This window comes from Symphodus melops (assembly GCF_947650265.1).
Source record: "Symphodus melops genome assembly, chromosome: 8".
Taxonomy (NCBI): Eukaryota; Metazoa; Chordata; class Actinopteri; order Labriformes; family Labridae; genus Symphodus; species Symphodus melops.
Genome location: NC_136698.1, coordinates 24,977,632 through 24,998,961, shown reverse-complemented (window position 1 = coordinate 24,998,961; position 21,330 = coordinate 24,977,632). Strand labels below are relative to the sequence as shown.

The following is a 21,330-nucleotide window of genomic DNA, read 5'->3' as shown; positions in this document are numbered from 1 at the left end:
AAGTAAAAGCTGCCTTTAAATAAATGTACATATTTAGAAATAGGCGCACAAACTTCAATTACAATCAAACTTTAAGTCCAACACTGAATATTAAAGATGTGCCAATATGTTTTCAATTTGAAAGGTAACAGGTGTCACAAAGAATTTCATAACTTTTAATGATTCAACAAAAAACGAAAAAATAAATTATATTTTAGGAAAGAGGAGGAAATAAAGCCGAGTATATTTAAGGACTGAATAATGAATAACAGCCAACTGAAGTGGAGGTACATCAATCCCCATTTTATGTGTCTGTTTACTCATTATAATCAATAGTTCCAGCTTATAACTTTTCAATTCTCACTATTGCACTTTAATATCTGCATCACTGATTTTCGCTCTTTATATCAATACTGCTTACTTGCTGTAATCACTGTTTTTTTTACATCTACTCCAGTAAAGTCTGTTTACATTTACTTAAACATGACTTACAAATGTTCATTTATTTACATCTTTGATTTGTTGGAATGTTTAAGTTAAGTCCTAGTGTTTATATTATTTTTTTCTTATTTGTTGTACATTTTAGTGCTTCTCTACTGTTATGTTGTTTTGTTACTGATATCTATCCATCCAACCAACATCTTTAAAAAGTGTGTCTGGAGAAAATGACCATCCGTGTCTTTAAGTTTGATAAAAGTATGTGACGCACATGTTGTAAAATCAATCATGTTTAATAATCATGAGCAATAATAATCGTGATTGACCCTTGTAAAAAAAAACTACAATTGTGACTGTTGGCCTTCTTTATAGTTTGCGCATGGCGCCCTCTTGCGGTCAAAGTTATCCACGTACTTCCGCCCCTGCATGACGCAAGTTCCGGTTGTGCAGCAGCCATTTTGTCTGTTCGGGGCAAGTCTACCCTGACGGTAACGAACTGCAGTTCCACCTTCAGAAACAATTTTAAAAATGTTTCTATAGCATCAACAGTTCATCGTATCTACTGACCGATCGCTCCGTACAATTTACGTCACACTCCCACCAGCCGAAGAGGGCCGCCCTCTTCAAGATTGATCCAGAATTCAGCGTTTAAAAGGCGGCTTCAGCTGAGACATGTCGTGTGAAGAAAGCTACCTGGCCATTATTCGCTATCTGACGGATGAACGGGAGCCGTATGCTCCGGGGACGTCAGGAAACACCAAGAGGAAGATACGTAAAGCAGCGACCTGCTACGTCGTGAGGAACGGGACTTTATTTTACCAGCGACGGCTGAAGGGCCAGAATGAGTTCACGGAGCTGGAGGTGGTGCTGCAGGACGAGCGGAGGAAGGACCTGATCCAGCAGACGCACATCACCGAGGACGGGGAGCACCTGAACCAGCAGCTCACCTGGGACACCATCTCTCAGAAGTACTGGTGGAGAGGTGAGAGACTCCCCGGGAGGGCGGAGAGGGGCCTTCAAACTGAGCGGACACAGCCGGTGTGTGAGCCGGCATTAACATGAAGAGTGCAGCCGAAATAAATACGCCATCCACCCGCCATAACAGAACACACGATCACACAGTGTCGCCACCTAGTGGTCATAAGAGGACATAGCTTTTGATTCGATCCTTTATTTTCATGTATTAATTTAATAATAATAATAATGATGCTAATTTATTGTCTTGATTAAGGTAGTATTCCTAATACATGGACAATATGCATTTCTTTGTTTCACAATTTCTTTATTGATTTTAAACAGACAAAATGCAATTGAACACACTAACCACATACCTTATATAACAAACAGAAACAAACCCCCCTTCATCTCTCTAAAAATCTCTCTTGCATTAAAAGCTCCTAAACACATGAGACTCTGACCAACATGATGGTGTCTCTATATTAAAAGTAATCCAAATCAGAGATACATATTTATGTTGTGCCCATCCCAACATAAATATCTACGCTCATTTATATGTAGTATAGAGACCATCCACCTTCCAAGTTTTCTTCCAGTGTGTGTATATATATATATATATATATATATATATATATATATATATATATATAATTTCTATTTCATTTTATTTTACAGGGACATTACATTAAAAAAACATTTAAGTACATATGCCAGAGTTAACTAAAAGGCTATTTTTCATCTGCTGTCCCCGGCCAGATTTTTACAAAATGCAAAAAGCTGGAAAATCAAAACAATTCAGAAAGAAGCTGCAAATAGAAATAATAAGGAAGTAACTAACATTGATATCATTCTCGTTAAAAGTTCTCCTCTCACTGACTTCCGGTCAACTGTGAAGGTAAAGATATGTGTGGTTATTATTAATCCATATATGATTATTACACGTATGATTATTTTGATGCTTTGGAAATATTGGTAGTTACATTCATGTCTGTAAAGCGGGAACATTTAAATATTGTAGTTGAATTGATGAAAAGAAGTGCACATCATTGGGTTTTTTGCAGATTTCTCATAAATAGATGTTTACCAAACTAAAGTTGGCCGGTGTTTGTAGATGATATAATGTCATAGTTTTGTCTTTGTTTCTTTATCTTAATTTTGAAAGTCGATGATATGGATGAGATATGTCTTACTAAAAAATAAAAATATAAAAACAGGCTTTCGTTACAGTACTTTCTGTCTCTAAGAGTTGTTGTGACTGAGGCAACCACACACTCAATCAGCTGAAGGTCGCCAAGTAACGGATGATTAACATGAAAGTGATTTAGGATCGATGTTGTTTTTTCTTTGTGTCGGCCTCAGGGATCCTGAAGAACGTGAAAGACCACATCAGAGAGTGTGTCCACTGCCAGAGCCGACGCGGGGTCGATGACGGCTCAGGAGTTAGGCTGTTCTCCCGACCGGGGAGACGCAAGGCCAACGCGAATGATGAAGAGGGCGAGAGTGAGGAGGAAGACGACGGAGATGACGGTTTATTTGTCACAGACTCGTCAAGTCACCTGAGATCAAGTTTGGCCAAGACGGCCAAGCACGAGCTGGTCTTTGTACGTGTCTTTTAATACTTATCGCCCTGTGTGATGTTAAAGAAGAATTCCTTCATTTAAGAGATAAGAGTTAATTATTCCCAACTGAAATCTATAAATATTAAATCTGGGCCTGATGTGTTTCACATGTTTTTTGACATGTTTTTTGTGTTTTTGTTTGACCGACGTGTTTGAAATAGTAAGTTCCGGTCCAACACAAAATCTGATTTCTTTCAAACATATGATGAATTCAAACAATCCACCAGCAGACGAGCTACTCGTTTTGTCCTCAGAGGTAGAAATGAGATGTTCCAGATGTTTCTGGGTTCAAACACATTGTCTTAACACAGTCAGAGACTTTTAATAATGTGACCCAGTCAGTGGCATAAATGCACCTTATTTAGTCATTTCAGCCGATGACGTGACGATCAAGCTGTCGTTTAAAGACGCTGTGATGAATCCTCTCTGTGTGTTCGGTCCAGGTGGACAGTAAAGGAGAAGTCAACCAGTTCCTGCCCAAACACAGCCAAACCATGTTGGACAAGCTGAACCAGCAGCGCCTCAACAATCAGTTCTGTGACATCACGCTGCTGATCGAAGGCGAGGAGTACCGAGCGCACAAAGCCGTGCTGGCGGCGTGCAGCGAGTACTTCAACGAGCTCTTCTTCGAGAAGGGCGCCGCCACCACGCATGAAGCCGTGGTCGACCTCTCGGGTGAGACTCCGCTGCTCTCTGATGAAGGCGTTAATCACGTCCATGTTAAAGTAATATTTATCTCGGTTGTTTCGTCTGTAGAGTGTTTTTTTTTTTCATTTGTTCAGCGTTGTTACCCTGAGATAACGAGATCAACACGTGGAGATCTGAAGAAAACTTCCAGAAAAGACTCGTTAACAAAGATAATGAACATGTACTGATGCACGTCCTCGTGGGGCTGCAGTGATTGCTGATCGGTGTTTTTAACCTTGATTAAACTCGCTTCTCTTCCTCCAGGATTCACCAAAGTAAGCTTCCTGCCGCTGCTGGATTTCGCCTACACGTCCACGCTCACCTTTAATTTCTGCGTTATGGCAGACATCGCCAACCTGTCGCGACACCTGCTGATGAACGAGGTTCTGCTGATCTGTGAGTCGGTGCACAAGCAGGTGGAGGCGCAGAAGCTGACCGTGTATCACAAAGGAGACGTGCACACGGTGGTGTCGAGCCAACCGGCGCCTCAGGACGGCTCGAAAGACGATTCCGGTTCCTACACGGTGACCATACAGAGCGACGGCCAGGCGGTGGTCACACAGGGGGGCGTGGCTGTCACGGGTGAACCGTTAGCTTTAGTGGAAGCGGCTGGGGAGGCGTACATGCAGCAGCCGATGGCAGTAGTGACTGAAGCTGAAGAGGGAGACGCAGTGCAGCAGGTGGAGGCGGGACAAAGCGAAACAATGACTCTGATCACTCACAGCGGATTGGCTGAGCCCGGGGAGACGGTCACTCTTATCTCCCGCAGTGCAGATGGAGCGGAAGGCGAGACGATGACCGTGGTCACTCACAGCGGACAGGCCGGAGCGAGTGAGTCCCTCGCTGTGGTGTCAGCCTGCCTCGCCATGGAGCAGCCGCAGGACGCAGAAACGGGAGCCTTCGTTGTAAACGTAGACCTGGACAAAGTCGGCACCTCGGAGGACGTCAAACAAACGTGCGAAGCAGCAGCAGCGCTGCCTCAGGAGAACGTCGACCCGACACCCACTCCCCCGAAACGGAGAAGAGGGCGGCCAGCCAAGGTGAAGAAGGAGGTGGAGCCTGAGGAGTTCTTGCCTCTGGACGAGGAGGATCCCTCTGCCGATGAAAGCCACGGAGACAAACAGGACGCGACGTCAGACGAGCCCAACAGGAGACGACTCAGGCAGCGCTCCATAGCTGAGGGCGGGTACGCTCGTCTGCACATGGGGCTGGAGGAAGAGGAGGAGGGCAAGAAAGGATCAGTGTCACCGCGTCCCGCCACACCAAAGGTAACACTTAGAGCTCTGTTTTTTTTTAAAACCTGGATTCATTACTCGCAATACAAATGTGTCACATTAAGGTGTCCTCTAAAGACGAAGCATGACAGAAAGAATCTCACTGTTACATCACTCTCATCAATCGACAACACTCCTCTGACTGAAACAGCGAGTTGCTGCCTTCTCTCATGGTGTGTATTTCTGTGTTCACAAACAGTGCGCTTCTTGTTGCTAGGTTACAAATATGAGCTTCCACTCCTCCCAGAGTGAGCCTTAGATCTGTTTAAAAGCTTTCTGTGCTTAATGTTCACTTTATTCAAGAACACTTTATAAAAGTAAAAAAAACAAACTGTCACTGGATCATGTCCAGGCCTCAGCAGCAGCAGCAGCAGCAGCTCTGGACCTGCAAATCCTTCCATGGAAAGACGAGTCACACGAGTTTCTTCTTCGCCATTGTTGTCGACAAGGCGGATATCAGAAGTCCCCCCCCTTTCTTGATTCTTATTGGATGGCGAGGGGGAGAAGCGACATCGATAAGCCCGGTGGTGTTCCAAAAGTTGAAACTTATTTTTTCTACTGAGAGCGCAGCATTACTGAGCGGTGCTGCCAGGGCAAAAACCATCGTTTACACTTACTCATCTGTGACATTTACAATGAGGGTGAGGCGTGAAAGTCCCGTCTTGAACCGGCAGAGTAAAAGAAACTTTTGACCAAAAGGTTTATTCTCTTAGGAGATCCTTTCTGTAATGACTGCTCCTCACGGTTTGTTCTTCTCGTCATTTAGTCTCTGAATTCTGAGACAGTGACCTCGATTGTGTGTTTCAGGTTGCTCTGAGAACAGGTAAAAGAGGGAGACCACCAAAGCAGCCCGTAGAGACACAAAGTGAAGGACAGTCGGTGTCTGAGTCCGGAGCAGAGCCGGACAGCGGTGCGATGGAGAGCGCCGAGACAACGGAGCTCGGCACAGACGAGGCCGGGGCGAAGGCGGACCACGCAGAGACCACGCGGGAGAATAAAGAGAAAAGTTCTGCAGACGGAGAACACACCTGCTCGGAGTGCGGCATGTCCTTCCCCAGACGCTACTCTCTCATCATGCACACGCTGAAACACGAGAAGGCTCGAGGATACAAGTGCAGCGTGAGTGTGAGCGTTGGTAAACGGGTTCCTTTGGATGAGTCGTGTTATAAATGTTGTGACCGGGTGGTTTTTTTTCCATCTCGCAGCTGTGCAGCAAAGAGTTCCAGTACGCCGCCTCGCTCCGCGCTCATCTCGCTCGACACAAGCAGCAGAGCAGCCAGCGTCCCGCCGTCATCAAACCCCCCGCGGAGCAGAGCCGCGAGAAGAAGCTGGACGGCGATCTGGACGAGAAGACGACGTCTCCGCACACAAAGAGGGAATTTGTTTGCGACATCTGCGGGAAGACGTTACCCAAGCTGTACTCCCTGAGGATCCACATGTTGAACCACACGGGCGTTCGGCCGCACACCTGCAAAGTCTGCGGGAAGACCTTCGCCCACAAACACAGCCTGAAGATGCACCGAGCGCTGCACGACGTCACCAAACAGTTCCAGTGTCAGTACTGCAAGAAGTCTTTCATGAGCAAGCGGAGCATGGAGGAGCACACCAGCGTGCACACAGGTCAGTGCACAGAGGGACACACACTCCACACATCCCTCTTTATATTTGCTTTAGCTTTTCTTAGGTCCGATTTTTCTCCTGCTGCTCCAATTTAATGGAGCTTAATGAAACTGTGTTGTTTTCACTTTCCTAGAAAATTAAAGTGAAAGGTAAAACAACTGCAGAAGGTGATTGTTCTGCCATTAGCAATTTTACAAGATGTTTATCATTTCATTGAGGAGAAGCACCGTCATGGTAAATGGGCCTCAGCTTGTAAATATTGCAGAACCTGTTTGAACGCCTTCAGTGTCTGTCGTCACTTTAGGGGACCAAAATGTTGAAGACAGTCAAAGAACAGCTGGACACAAAATGTCAGCAGAGCAGAGCTGCTGTGGGACAAAAAGGGACATTTGTTTTAAGGAACCTGAAGGGAAAGTCGCAGCTGAATTATTTCAGATGTTTTTTCATCTGTGAGCTCAACAAATGATGTTTATTCGCTCTCTTGGTAAGAGGTGGAAGAACAGATTGATTTTTTCTTTTTACTTTAACAAATGCAAATTAATACTGAACTCGCTGCGTTGCATCAAAGCTTAATCATTTTAGTACGTTTGTTAAATTTACCTTTGTTCTTGATGGAACTGTAAATCACACCATGTTTTCACAACATGAAATCCTTCAACAGGTGAATCAAAGTATCTCTGCAACACGTGTGGAACCACTTTCCATCGAGCCTCGGCTCTGAGCAAACACCTGAAGAAGCACCTGCCCAGACCTGACGTCCGCCCGTTCCCCTGCGCTCAGTGAGTCTCCGCACATCTCCCCGTCACGAGGTCAACATTCACGCTACGAGACGCTCACTGCTCTTTGTGTTTCCTGCAGCTGTGATAAGAGGTTCTTTGAAGCCAAGGATCTCCAGCAGCACATGAACAAACACATGGGTCTGAAACCGTTCCAGTGTCAGGTGTGTGGGAAGTGCTACAGCTGGAAGAAGGACTGGTACTCCCACGTGAAGTCTCACAGTGTGGCCGAGCCTTTCAAGTGAGTCCGCACACAACTCCAGTTTACCCTGTGCCTCAGCTAACAGCCCAATCAGAGCCTCCTTTACAAGAACCACTTCTTTTTTTTCTTCTCTCAAAACAAAAATCACTCAAAATAACATACCGAGGTACTGGTCCTCGATCTTATAGTTACAATTTCTGTTTACAATTTAAGCATTTTTTTCCACCCCCACCCATATAGGGATAGACCAACAAAACACCCCAACAATACAATACAAATTAATAAATATAAATAAAGAAAAATAAATACATAAAGAAAATAAAAAAAAAGAAAATATAAAACAAGAAGCACTTCTGATGTTGACGTAGTGATGAACACACCCTTTTTCTAGTAAAAGATGCTCTTACAGTACAGCCTGAAGGTCCGATGTGTCATGTTCACACAATGAGGTTATAAGAGCAACAACTTTTCAAGCCAGCTACAACAAATCTGTATATAAATAATTCAAGTTATTTCTGTTACAAGTTCAGTTGGTTGAAGAATATGCTTTGGGGATAAGACCCCAATATGATGTCTGAGCTGACGACACTGAAGAGATGGAAGTGAGCTGATAAAAGAGAACAGCTTCAAAGTTTGACAGGTGAAGGTCAATAAAGGTCGCTGTGAATTCTGGTTGGTTTGATACTAAATGCTGATTTATCATGTGAGTGAGGGACGGACAGGAAGAGAGATAAACGAAGTGACCAGAAGGAGAAATATGTTCAAGGTTTTAACATTTTATCACAAAATTATCACAGAGCACATTTCAGTATATGACAAAATATTTTGGTGACTTTCATTTCCAAACCGTCAATCCTCCAAATGACGGATCAATCAGATGAACCAGAAGAAGACACACAGATGGATAGAACTGTCTTCTGGGTGTTTGAGTTCATGGATCTGATCCCTTGTGTCCTCAGGTGTAACGTGTGTGGGAAGGAGTTCTTTGAGAAGGCTCTGTTCAGGAGGCACGTGAAGAAAGCCACGCACGGGAAGAAAGGCCGAGTGAAGCAGAACCTGGAGAGAGAGTGTGAGCAGTGCGGGAGGAAGTTCACTCAGCTCCGAGAGTACAGGCGACACCTCAACAACCACCAGGGTGAGACTCCCCGAACACACCGATCAGTGTGTGCACTGCCGTCACCGAGCTCTCGGTTCGGCCCTTTGTAATGGAGGTTTCTCTGAGCCGTACGTGGGATAACACAAAGCTGCAGGGTGGTTAGCTGTGTGAGTCAGAGTTAATGTGAGGCTAACTTTGACTTGTTTAAAACAAGCTCTATACAAACTTTGTCTCTACTGAAGGAACAGCGGAGAACCTGAAACCAGATCATTTCAGAGATTTATGAAATGTTTTTTTTTTTTTTTAAATCACTGATTTACAAAGTGAACGTCGAGCTGTTTTAGTAAAGACATCAGGGGTTTGATTTCTCAGAGGTGACCCTCGTGAATCCAGGATATCATTAAGAAGCCTTTTAAAAACAGGGTGTGGGCAGCTGAGTCCACGTGCAGCCTGTGAATGTTCTCGTGATAGCCTCCAGCTGCGTCAGGCTAAAAAGTCTCATCTATTCAGGTACACGCTCTTCTTTTCTCTTCACTTCCAAAACACAGACTGTGACCAGCTTTGATGAAATTGGTTTCCCCAAAATAATCAGTGCTAACCGTAGGTCCAAGTATGCAGTCACTTCTCTCTCTCTCTCATACTGGTGGGCGAGTGCATATGACTTACTAAGGTTACGTGGACGCTCTTTCACTTGCCATGATAACTCCCAAAAGACTCCCAAAGTGTGGAGGCATATCTTTGTCTCGCTGCTTTGTTTTTTTTTTTTTTTTATATATATACGGCTCTGCACCCACGGCATGTGCAAGGAACCGGCACCATGCGAGATTTCAATTATTTAGTTTGCATTCACTCTGCCCCGACGCTCAGCTTCAAGGCTTCCAAAGAGAAAGTAATCAAAACATGCAGCAGCACAATTTTCTGTCGTCATGGTTTAGTTCCCACCTCGAAAAAACTCAGCAGACGGCAAATAGCCTCTGAAACTACGATACACAACCGATGCGTATGTTTTAACCAGGCCGTATTAAGTCTTGTGTTTACAGAATCTTATTTATCTGATCGGTTTTTGTCTTCCAGGAGTGAAACCATTTGAGTGTCTGACTTGCGGCGTTGCCTGGGCCGACGCCCGCTCTCTCAAACGTCACGTCCGCACACACACGGGGGAGCGGCCGTACGTGTGCCCCATGTGTCAGGAGGCCCACATCGACGCCCGCACTCTGCGCAAACACATGGCCAAGTACCACGGAGACAACCTGCCCGGGAAGATCATGCTGGAGAAAGACACGCTGCAGTTCCACAACCAGGGCACGCAGGTGGAGCACGCCGTCAGCATCCTGGCGTCCGAGCTGCCCCCTGAGCTCCGTCCGGCCCAGCAGACGCCTGCAGAGGAGATCGAGACTGTGCTGATCACGGAGGAGACGGTGGAGGCCGTGGAGGCCGTGGAGGCGGTGCAGGCCGTTGAAGCTGGGGTCGACGGCTCGGTGGCGACGCTGTCAGATCAGGGCATCATGCAGGTGGTGAACTATGTCCTCGCCCAGCAGGGGCTCACAGGGACCAAACTGGAGGAGGGCCCCGAGGTGATCCAGACCATGGAGGTAGAGGTCGCTCACATGGCCGAGGTGGAGTAACCATCACGAGCACACACAGACTGCCCATAAAGTGTCTCACAGTCTGTATAAAATGTAACAGAATGTAAAAAGACATATTATTTTTGAGAATGTAAATAATGTAAGTGAAGCCTGAGCGGAGTCACAGCTGTGTGTTTTATTTCTTTGTTCAGTGTGAAGATGAGCTGAAATAAATGTAGCAATGAAGTCACAACACTGTGCTCAAAGACGACTTATTGCTTTCAAACTAAAGGCTCCATGAGCTCATAAAATAATAAATATAATACAAATCTAATCGACTTTAAAAATCACAATCTGAAGGAAAATGTTGATGCAACTCATTAAAATGTATACATGTTTCTCACAGCTAAACAGGACACACACACACACACACACACACACACACACACACACACACACACACACACACACACACACACACACACACACACACACACACACACACACACACACACACACACACACACACACACACACACACACACACACACACACACACAGAGCTGACAAGCTTTTGGTAAAAACAAAGACAATTCAATTTAAAAAAAACTTGATTTGTCCCCAGGGTCAATTCAAAGACAATTCAATTCACCTCCCTTAATCATAGCCATAAGTCCATTCATACACAGACCAGAATAAATGAAATGGTTTTATTCAGGTGTCATATTAAAGTGATTTCAGATGGTAATTGTTTTGTTTTTGTTCGGAGAACTTTATGTAAAAAGTAAAACTTTTATTTTTTTTAAACTTCATTTTGTGAATGTAGAATTTGGGAAAGATAAAGAGTCAATGATGGAGCATTTTTTTATTGCTGGAGAAGTTATGATTAAGATCATGTTCTTTTATAAGTATTTTTCTAAATCTGCCTGTAGAGAGCCTCAGACAGACAGTTTAGATTAAAAGCTGTTGGCTCATTGATGCTGCAACGATTAATGACTGGATATCTAGCTAGAGGTTATTATTGTTGATGAAATTATATTTACTGTTTGTTAATAGGACACACAGTTATTTACTTCAGCTTTCTGGTTCAACACAGCCTCTGAGCACTGTGCTCTTCATTTGTCCATTATTTTCACCCCTGTTTGTTGGAGCTTTTTCTTCTCTCCCATCAAAGTTAACTCATCATTTTTACTACGGGTATAAAACTTAAACATTTACTGTTATAAGGAATATAATTGGACTATTTAAAATGGATAAATGTAGTTTTGTTCTGTCTGTGAAGGGAAATTGATGTCCCTATCGGAGGAATGTCGGTGCAGCAGTCTTCAATAATCACACACAAAGGAGTATTCACATGCAGTACAGCAAGTATGGATATTTATTTCAGATTTATATCAAAATACCCTTGATATATTGCAACATATTTACAACACATTGTACAAAAATAAGAAAATGCAGACTGTTTCTGCGTCCTAAGGATGCTGGCTACGTGGTTACACACGAGCTGGTGGAGCGTGAACACACATACACACACACACTTTCTGTTCTCCTTTAAAGGAACACTAACATTGTTTATGTGAAAAGCTACCAGACAATATTCACATCAGTTTCTCTAACAGGATGAAAATCATGCATTTTCTTTAGGGAGACTTTCAAATAAAAGAACTATACAAATTTATATACATTATATCAGAAGTTTTGGCCAGTCATCAAATGAAATAAACCTCTTCCAAAACACAGTTCATGATAAAAAAAAAAATTAAAAATACTTGAAGAAGGCGCTGGCTGCAACAGCAAGCACTAATTCAACCACAAAAAAAGGACATCAGTCATTATATTTTAGTGTGAAACACTGGGTCAAGAGCATTAGGCCTATATATGGCTACATCAAATGAACGACCGTCTGTCACTTAAACACACGTACTTCACAACTTGACACAAAACAACTCTGCGTTGGTCTCAAAACACACATTTAAAAAAAAAAAAAAAGCAAAATATAAAAAGCAGAAAATCAAATTGCCCATCACTTGACATAATACTTCTGAGAGGAAATGTTTGAAATGTTTACAATCAACGCTGACTTCTGCCACTAATGAAAACCAGTGTGGTCGACTAACCTGAATACAACCAGAGCAGTGAAACTGAAAGTTTGTCACGTCATTTCAAAAACAAAAAAAAAGCCCTTATAAGCCCTGTCATGAAGGTTTGCAGTCATGCTTTACCGCAGGAATGAACTCAGAAACTGAAATCCTCAACATTTCTTAAGTGCTCTCAAGAAATCGAACATAATTAAATGCACCTTTGAACCACAACAACAATGAAAATAAGTGCACTTCTATGTGAATTTTGTTCTCAGCAGTATTTGCACTAATACCATTATTTTTAAATGAAATGTTCATACAGCAGGCGTGAAGTTAGAATCAAAGACTCTGCGAAGCCGACAGTGACTTTCTCACTCTCCCTCCTCCTTGATGCGCTGCTGTTTGTTACGGCGAGAATCCAGGTCGAAAGAGAAGTCAGACCACTCGTCACGCGGAGGGAAGGAGATGGTCTGGCGTAGGGTGAAACGCACTGCGTCAATGACGCGCTCCCCCCGCGCCTCGGAGGAACCCATGCTGACGGCGGAGGCCCCGCTGGTGGTGCGTACTATGTGGGGGGGTGGGGAAAAATCCATGGCCTGTCGGTGCTCCATGATGCCCTTCCAGATGATGTGCTGGAACTCCACGGGGATCTTCAGCCTGGACAAGTCCTAATGGTCATTACACAGGGGGGAGCGTTAGTATTCGCAGGGGGAGCCACTCTTCTCTCTAACCCATCATATGACTCGTGTTGGATAGGCAAGGGCTCACCTCCATGTTATAGTTCTCAATCTGGTAGATGTTGGTTAGGCCCTGTGCTGTGAAGTAATCCAGGCAGCCTGCGCAGCCCAGCCGTATGAGGAAGCTGTGAGAGGAACAGAGGGCAGGTTCAGACTGATGTCCACTTTAACTGTCAAACAGGGCAGCTCACAGAACTAACTGACCATGGGGACTTGAACGTTTTCTCGGACTTTTAGCGCGACTGGTTTAGATAGATAGATAGATACTTTATTGATCCCGAGGGAAATTCAAGGAGTTTAGAGACACAAAAGCATTATACAAAATTCCAGTTTCGTACAGTTCAGAGCCTGTATCATTTTCCTCGACCTGACATCTATGTCTGACCAAATTCATCACCATGACAACATAGTGTAAGAAGCTGGTCTATACTGAGACATCATGTGTTGGTCTGAGCAGAGATGTAACATCATGCTGAAGAACTGAAGACTTGAAAAGAAGCATATGAGAAGATGTTCACTCAGGTCAATCAATCAATCTTTATTTGTATAGCGTCAATTCACAGCAGGCGTTATCTCGAGACACTTTACAAAAAGCAGGTAAAGGACCTTATTCTGTCTGTTAGCATTAACAAAAGACCATGCTCATCGTTATAGGGGTAATATATGATGATTAGTATCTTTTAAATAAGAATGACGAGGTGTTGTCTTCTATAGTGTTCAGGACAATTAGACTTCTCTTTTTAATGCAAACAGAGGAGTCGCCCCCTGCTGGCCAATATTAAAACATACAAGTTACAATCACTTCAGCGTTTTTATTATTTAATTTTTTTTAAAACAAAGAGTCTGGGTTGGATTCTTAAATCTGCTCTCACAGCGTATTTGAAGGTGTAAATGTTGCAACAGCAGAAACAACGTGCTGCATGCTGGTGGCTAAAGGAAGTCTCACATTTTCTGGCAATCTGATGAGTTTTGTATTTGAGTGCTGACGGTTAATATGTAACAGACAAAATGGACACAGAGCTCCTCCATTCTCAGAGCTCCAGCTCCGGATCTTAATGTTATTCTTGCCTAAACCTTCGAACATTGTTTTTGTGGTTTCACTGCATTAGTTTGTTTCAGTTTATTGCTCGTTCATTTAAGGTCATTTGTTTTTTTGGGGTCTATTTTGTGTCTGTATTAAATGAATGTGTAACGTGTTTTAAATGACCCTTATTTCCACATGCAAGTCAAAGACAAGTTTCTGACTTTTGCATGCAAAACGTAGACAATGTTTTTCCTTCTCCTACATATGTGTAAAAACAAGCAGGAGAAGTGTCCCACTGTGGATTGGTGAGGTACCTGGAGATGCTGCTGTCCATGGGGTATGGAGGAGGGGGGGTACAGTGGGAGGAAGGCACCAGGGGAAGCTGTTGCTGCAGTGCGTGTGTGGGACTCAGTGAACTCATGTCGTTCATTGGGATGTGAGTGCCCATCATAGGAGACACTGCAGAGACAAAAGCAGCTGCTGTGAGCCTTCTCTTACTGCTCTGAGATGTACAGATTACGTAACGTCAACTGAAACAAATCTGAGAGGGAGGGGGGGACATGCAGAGGTTACTCTCAACATGACACATGATGCATCACAACAGGTCCTGCAGGACAGTCTCACAGGGATCACATTCTTTCTGAGGAGGAAGCTTTCTGTCAGGGGGACGAGAGGTGTTCAAGTCCCCTCCTGCCTGCCCAGACACGTTGTCTCTACAAGTCTACTACCAGCCCAGAAGGGACGTGACGACGGGTGGAGGGGGAGGAAGGAGGAGGGGGACGGTCTGAGTTAGACAGGAAGAAGAACAAAGGGACAAACTTACTGTCAGTTAGGCCTCCAGACATGCCGGATGGGGTGAGTGTGTTGCGCTGCTGGGGATTCATCAGCTGGCTGACGGAGGGCAGCTTATTGACTTTTCCATGAGTCGGGGAGCTTGAGCCGTAGGAGGGCTGAGACGGCATCGAAGTCCTGGTGAGGGAGAGAGGAGGTGACATTCAGGAGGATGAACGAGTAAGACGTGGTCAGTGGTGAACTTAAATTACAGACATCAAAAAGTTCTAAATTCTAAATTCAACTAAACTGAACATAGCAGATGAGAATATTACAGTCACTACAATGATCTTATTTAAGCACATAAGTACCAAGGGGTTTATCCTGATACTAAGAAGACCCTGACTAATATATCAGTTGGGATATTAAGCAGGCCACAGTATTTTCTGTGCATCTTCTTTATACATATACAAACTTATTTTTACAGAAAACATAATACAGAAAAACAGAGGGAACATTCTCTGATTATAAATATGGAGGAAACTATAATCCAAGTTTCATCGACCAGTCCAAGGTGGTCTGTGCAAATACTTTCAACTGACAACATCAGATATTGTTGCATGTTCTTCAATTAAGTTATTTGTTCAAAAATCAACCTTCTGGGTAAAGTTTCCTTTAGGGAAAATATGGCACACCAGTCAAGTAAATAAGTAAATAAATAAATACATAAATTTCACCTGAGGCATTGAAACGATCTGCCTCCGTATTGATAATTATTGATCATTTTTAACCTTTGCCATACTGATCAGACTCAATAATCCTTTATCAGACTAAAACCAGTGGATGAAAAGGACATGGTTCAAACAAAGAAAGCCATTTATTATGTACTGAAACAAGACAATGCAACAGGCACAAAAATAAAAAATCTGTTTCAAACAGATCTGCACATCTGCAGTTCAAACAAACTGTCCTGCAGTGATTTTATAAAACATGACCAGCATTAGCAAAAACATATCTCTTTTCTTCTCTCACCAAAACACCCCCAAAAATATAGATTTTATGAGTCCAGCTCTCATTGCGACGCAAAAGCACATTCACTGTAAAAAGCTTTTTTCAGTCCACTTGTAGGCTTGGTTCCTGTCTGAGTTCAGCCGTCAGAAGAGGCTGAACAGCACACACGTTTATCAAACGGACTCTATGCAGCAGATGACTGACACAGATATAAAACAAAACAGGGATAGCCTGAACAACTGTTAGGCAACCCTGCACAATATCTTTTTTATTATGGATAAAAATAAAGCATGCACAATTGTCTTGAAGTTATAAACTCTGACAAAGGATTCATCCAGCATGGAGGGCTACAGCCTGCATGACTGGTTTTCCATGATGGTCTCAAAAATAGAACGTTTCAGTGTCAAGTCCCCAAAATACCACAAAAAAAAAAAAAAAAAGCAGAAAATGAGGAGATCAGAAAAACCAAAGTGGATAAAAGGAGACAGAGAGGAGTTCCGTGCAGCTCAGTATGAGGAGGAGGAGGAGGAGGAGGAGGAGGAGGAGGAGGAATGTGAGGCAGAGTTTCAGGAGGAGCTCCAGCGCCGCCTCTGCTCTCCAGCCGGTTCCATGAGCTGGCTACCCAGGCGGGTTTTTATCAGACTGTGAGGGAGGAACCAGAAAGGAGAGCAGAAATAAGGGCTCACTGAAAGAGGAGGAGAGACCCCGAGGAGGCCCAGAGAGTCAGTCAGTAGAAGAAGGAAAAAAAGACAGATAAAAAAAGACCCACAGTAAGACGTGAACAAAGTTGTTGTTTCCTACTACATCAATGATATGCAATACAGTCACTGCCCAGTAGATGGCACTGTAGGACCGCAGGTTTGCAGTCTGGTGTTATTTTAAACTCATGTAGAGGAGGAAAGAAAGGCCTGAAACATTTACTGTTGACAGAACCTTTTATTTCAAAGTGTGAAGGAGACATCGGAGGAGAAGAGAAGGATTTTTGTAATATCCACAGAAAACATGCATTAAAACCCACAGAGGGTACAAAAGACGCACTATGACGTGTCAATCACAGGGAGCCACACCTTACCAACCATAAGCTGCTTTATTGTGGTTTTTACCTTAAATTTGACCATCAATAAAAAAAAACCAACACTGTGCTGTACTGAAGAAAACTCAAACTGGTGTTTCTGAAAGTGATAAGGGTAATGTTTACTAAGTTACTACTTCAACTTAAGGCTTCTTTCTGCAGACTGTGGAGTCTCCCCCTGCTGGTCATTAGAAAGAAAGCAGGTAGAGAACTTGTTCAGTGGCCTTTTCCATTACAGTTGTTGAAGAAAACCGAAGAAGGCAAATGTGAGAAAAAAAAAGTTTAACATTTTTTTAACAAATCCTCTTTAGCCTTTGATGCATGAATATTTTATTTGACTGTCTGATTTTTACACGACTTTGACTTGGATTCACTCTTTTTAAGTAATTGTAATGTTGACCTGACAGCAACAGGCCTGCAGCAACAAACAGAAATAAAGCACAAAACTAGCAAATGCAGCATGATCTCACAGTGCGTCTGTCTGCCAGCCTCCTAATGGGAAACCATAACATAAGCAGTAATTATCATCACAGGGCTGTCAAACTATCATTTACACCCATCACCTCTTTTCCACTGCTTATAGTGAAATGGGCGTGGACGAGGAAGAGTGTGTGAACACGCTTTTAATTATGCTCAAGATAAATAGATGAAGCCAAGGCATGGATTTTGTTGGGTGCTGCTCTTGTGCAAACCCCTGGCAAAGCACCCAAAGGCGTAACCACCGATCTTTTGGAAGCTTCATCTTAATAAAGCATAGCCAGGTACATTTGTCACGAGTCATCGGATCTGGCTCTTATCCCATGAGAAGAGAGGGAAAAAAACAGCTCTGCTTGATGCAAGGCTCACCCTCTGAGTTACCAGCAATGAGCAAAGGCTGCTGGGAAAAACTAAACAAGAGCCATTTTATGACCCAGCTCTATTTGAAAGCAGCAATGCTTCAATGGTTGAGATAAATAGAATCAAAACCAATGTTTATTGGTGCAGCAACAAGTCAGCCATGTAAGTCGAATCACTGCAGTTGATTCAAAAGCAAAACACTTTGATTTCAGAAATGCTTCTCTGCAAACAAAGACAGAGGGTGAAGCTCGCATGTGACACGTCTGACTGAGAACCAATGGCTTTCTGATGAATGTAAACATGTACTCACTGCTTCTGTAGGAGATTCTGCTGCTGCTGCCTGTATGACTCTATAGTGTGCTGCGGCAGAAACTGCATGAGTTCCAAAGACTCCTTGATTTTTACCAAAATCTCATAAATTTCACGGCCTTTAATCTGGAAAAGAGACAGAAAAGAAGCAGTTAGAAAGCAGCTCGGACATACTCTTCAAATGAAAAAAAGATTTGTTTTGTCATCAGTTCGAAACGCACTAGGACTTGTCTTTATTGCATCTTTGGCATCATAAAGACGTTTGATCTTTATGATGCCAAAGATCTAGTTTGCGCATTTCATCATACCCTGGAGTTTTGTTGTAATTTTTTTCTGACTAACTCCCTAAAGCTTCAAACTAAACTAACGAAATTTAAGTTCAGGAAGAAGTTTTATTAAAAATAAAATAAAAACAAGGACAATGGTTTAAAAACAAATCCCTGAAACATTAAAGGGAAACTTACAGGCAAACAAAAGACCTCCTCATCTGTCGATCTTCTCTTCTTGATTGCAGACATCTGAAGGCCGTGGGAGACCTGGCGGAAGGCTGAAGAAAGAGAGGAACTTGTAAGTATTGTGGTTTAATTGTGAAAGGTTAGTCTGAGCCTGAGCGAGAGGTAAAGAAGCAAAACAGGAGGAAGGTTGCAGAAAGCTTGTTTGAGTTGGCTAAGGTGTTAGGGGGGTGCAGAGGTTGAGGGTCCTCCACACTGGCAGCATGTCAGCTAAGACCAAAGCTCGTCAGCCCACCACCAGCCCCAGCCCTACTTACGGCGCTTCGTACCCTCACTGCTCTTTGTGGCGTCCGTTACATGCTGCTTGCGGATGCTGTCCTCGTCAGCCTTCCTGTCTCGGCCCGGGCAGGCGCAGATCCTAGCCTCAAAGCATCGGCGGCCTAATACCTGACCACTAGGGGGAGACAGGGAACACACCGCAGGTGAGAAATAACCCAACAACAGGTAACGGCTGAGGAGGAAGTCGTGTGATGGATGTTGTCTCTTACTCTCTGGTTTCCAGAGTGACGATAATGAGTATGGGGCGTCTGTTCATACCACCCACGCAGCTCGAGTTGCACATAAAGTTGTACAAGATTGTGGTGAATTCTGTCCCGACCTGAGAGAGAAGAAACACACAGAGGAGAATGATAAATAATCTCCACAGACAATTCAATATATGAATCATTTGGTAGCCATATTTGATTAGATGTTTTTGGTCTCCTGGAGCATTTTGAAGCTATGCTCTATCTTTGAATAAATACAAAGATAGATTTTTTTTTTTTTAATATACTTTATTAATCCCCGAGGGGAAATTCAGATTGCTATTTGCTATTCAGAGGCCAAACAAAGGCTCCCACCCAGCCAGCCTTTATGACAGACGCTATTGTAAGACCCGCATTTAACTAAATATGACTTCTTATTGGGAAGAAGGCGAAGCACATTCTACCACATCTGGCAACTTTTTACAAATAATTTTTCAAACTTTATCCCTCCCTCAAATCACACAATATTATATATTTCACATTTCAAACCTCTGCCTTCCTGTGCTTTTTTTGTGTTGAAAATCAGTCCTAATGTATACATTTCAAACTGCTTTAACAGCATCTGTAATAAATGTAAAACATCTTGTTTGTCTCATATGTTTGATAATTAAATTCTACATGTTTTGTTTTGTGTGCTCGATTGCCATGAAACCTACAAACTAACAGAAAATAAACAATGAGCAACAGGACTTGATCTTTGAGAGGGTCTGTCTTTAGGAGACATGAGAGGCCGGCCTCTCTCAGAGTCTGTCACTGCTCCATCAGTCAGTGCATGCAGAGGTGCTGAGGTGCTGCTGACAGGGCATTCAGCTGGCCTCGCTCCACGATGACAGACAGCTCACCTGTGGAGGTTCGTAAGGAACTAATACGCTCTGCCTTCCAGTGATGGAGTCCTCCAGGTACTGGGCGTGGTTGTTTCCCTCCACACGGATCAGGTGGCTTGGAGGAGCGATCTGACCTGGAGGATAAACGAGTGGAGTTAATAAACGCCGTCAGCACACAACCACTACAGAAGTGAAACATCGAGGAGAAATCGTCTGTGCGAAAGGAAAAAGAACTGACCATCATTAAACTCGCGGCTGAGCTCGTGGTTGGGGCATCGCTTCACCACCTCGGTCACGTGTTCGGCTTTCTTGTAAACTGGCATGGCTCTGATAACAGCACCCTGAGGTGGCGTGGTCAGGACTTTGATCTGGATGGGACACGTCTTGGCAATTTGGCAGTACAACTTCTTCAGGTCTGTAGAGTACTGGAAAAAGAAGAAAACACAAGACAGCAAGAATTTAGAAAAAACGTCCAAACAATTGTTTTTTTCACACTTCGACAACTTTTTTTAAGATGGATGTGTGTAACATCTGTTGCCTGGACTCTGCACTTCTGGTCCCTCCCGAGGCTAAAAGAGGTTACAGACAAGACTGTGATTATGACCTACTTAAATAAACACACACACACGTTTGGGCGCTTCAAGTGTGTATTGGGCAAACCTCAAAGATGTCTCAGAGAGCCTCTGGGACTTCCGAGGAGCGCCATAAAATGGACCCCTCCAGCAGCAATTAAACTGGGCCTGGCTTTCATCTTCAAGGGAGGGGTGTTCAGCTAAAGCATCTGATGGCCACTCATCATACAGAACTTCTGAAGAGAGCTGGCAAGCTAACACGACACAGGTCTGAGTGCCGATTAGATATGAAAATGGCTCTGCTTTAGTTCTGAGAGCAGGAATGAAGGCGTTATCACGGCAGGTATCGAAGGCGCCAAAATGTGATGGTTGCTCACACACGCTGGCACGTTTTCAAGTTTGTAAAGCAAGACGTCTTGAATAATGGATGGTCCTTGATCCCTGGCAATGTTCGAATTGATAAGCATTGTAAGCATTAAGAAAGAATGAATTGTTACTAATGGGCATAACCCAACTGTGCAAACAAATCTTTCAGCTTTCAATCCTTCTCTGAGCAGGAGACGCAGGGTGGAGGAAGGAGGGGAACATTTTCCTGTCAGGTTCATTTCTCAGTGAAGAAAAGTGAACATTGTGAAAACCCGCTTGAGGCTCTGTTGGAGAACAATGCAACATAAAAAAAATTCCACCTGCATTTAGTTTGCTTCCAAAGAAAAGGAGCTCATCCCAGTGCTCATCCGTGCTTACTTTAAAATATTACACAAGCTTTGGCACGGACATTTTCTGCTCCGCTCCCCAGGCACAACCTCTCCTTTCATCAAGACAAACCCAAAGCAGCACCTTCCC

General features: G+C 43.6%; 3 protein-coding genes across 8 annotated transcripts in view; 2 read left to right on the top strand and 1 right to left on the bottom strand.

The window, feature by feature from the left end:
- Positions 1 to 21,330, top strand: part of LOC306828231 (basic immunoglobulin-like variable motif-containing protein) — a 367,160-nt gene that overhangs the window by 84,403 nt on the left and 261,427 nt on the right. The window lies entirely within an intron of this gene.
- On the top strand, positions 627 to 10,466 carry zbtb11 (zinc finger and BTB domain containing 11). Its single transcript, XM_079350523.1, has 10 exons — positions 627 to 1,399; positions 2,734 to 2,975; positions 3,437 to 3,668; positions 3,945 to 4,948; positions 5,762 to 6,073; positions 6,160 to 6,574; positions 7,236 to 7,353; positions 7,433 to 7,591; positions 8,512 to 8,687; positions 9,723 to 10,466. Exons 1-10 carry the CDS (start codon positions 1,090 to 1,092, stop codon positions 10,271 to 10,273), a joined length of 3,519 nt encoding a protein of 1,172 aa, XP_079206649.1. The 5' UTR covers positions 627 to 1,089; the 3' UTR covers positions 10,274 to 10,466.
- Positions 11,558 to 21,330, bottom strand: part of tp63 (tumor protein p63) — a 34,003-nt gene continuing 24,230 nt past the window's right edge. For 2 of the 5 annotated variants that reach the window (XM_079350532.1, XM_079350534.1), the window contains 10 exons: positions 20,154 to 20,340; positions 19,934 to 20,049; positions 19,056 to 19,165; positions 18,825 to 18,961; positions 18,520 to 18,602; positions 18,057 to 18,181; positions 14,879 to 15,024; positions 14,370 to 14,514; positions 13,063 to 13,156; positions 11,558 to 12,962 (listed from right to left, as the gene is read on the bottom strand). In XM_079350532.1, the coding sequence (XP_079206658.1) occupies positions 12,666 to 12,962; positions 13,063 to 13,156; positions 14,370 to 14,514; positions 14,879 to 15,024; positions 18,057 to 18,181; positions 18,520 to 18,602; positions 18,825 to 18,961; positions 19,056 to 19,165; positions 19,934 to 20,049; positions 20,154 to 20,340 (1,440 nt within the window). In that variant the 3' untranslated portion in view covers positions 11,558 to 12,665. The other 3 variants (XM_079350533.1, XM_079350535.1, XM_079350536.1) reach the window with 2 other exon arrangements.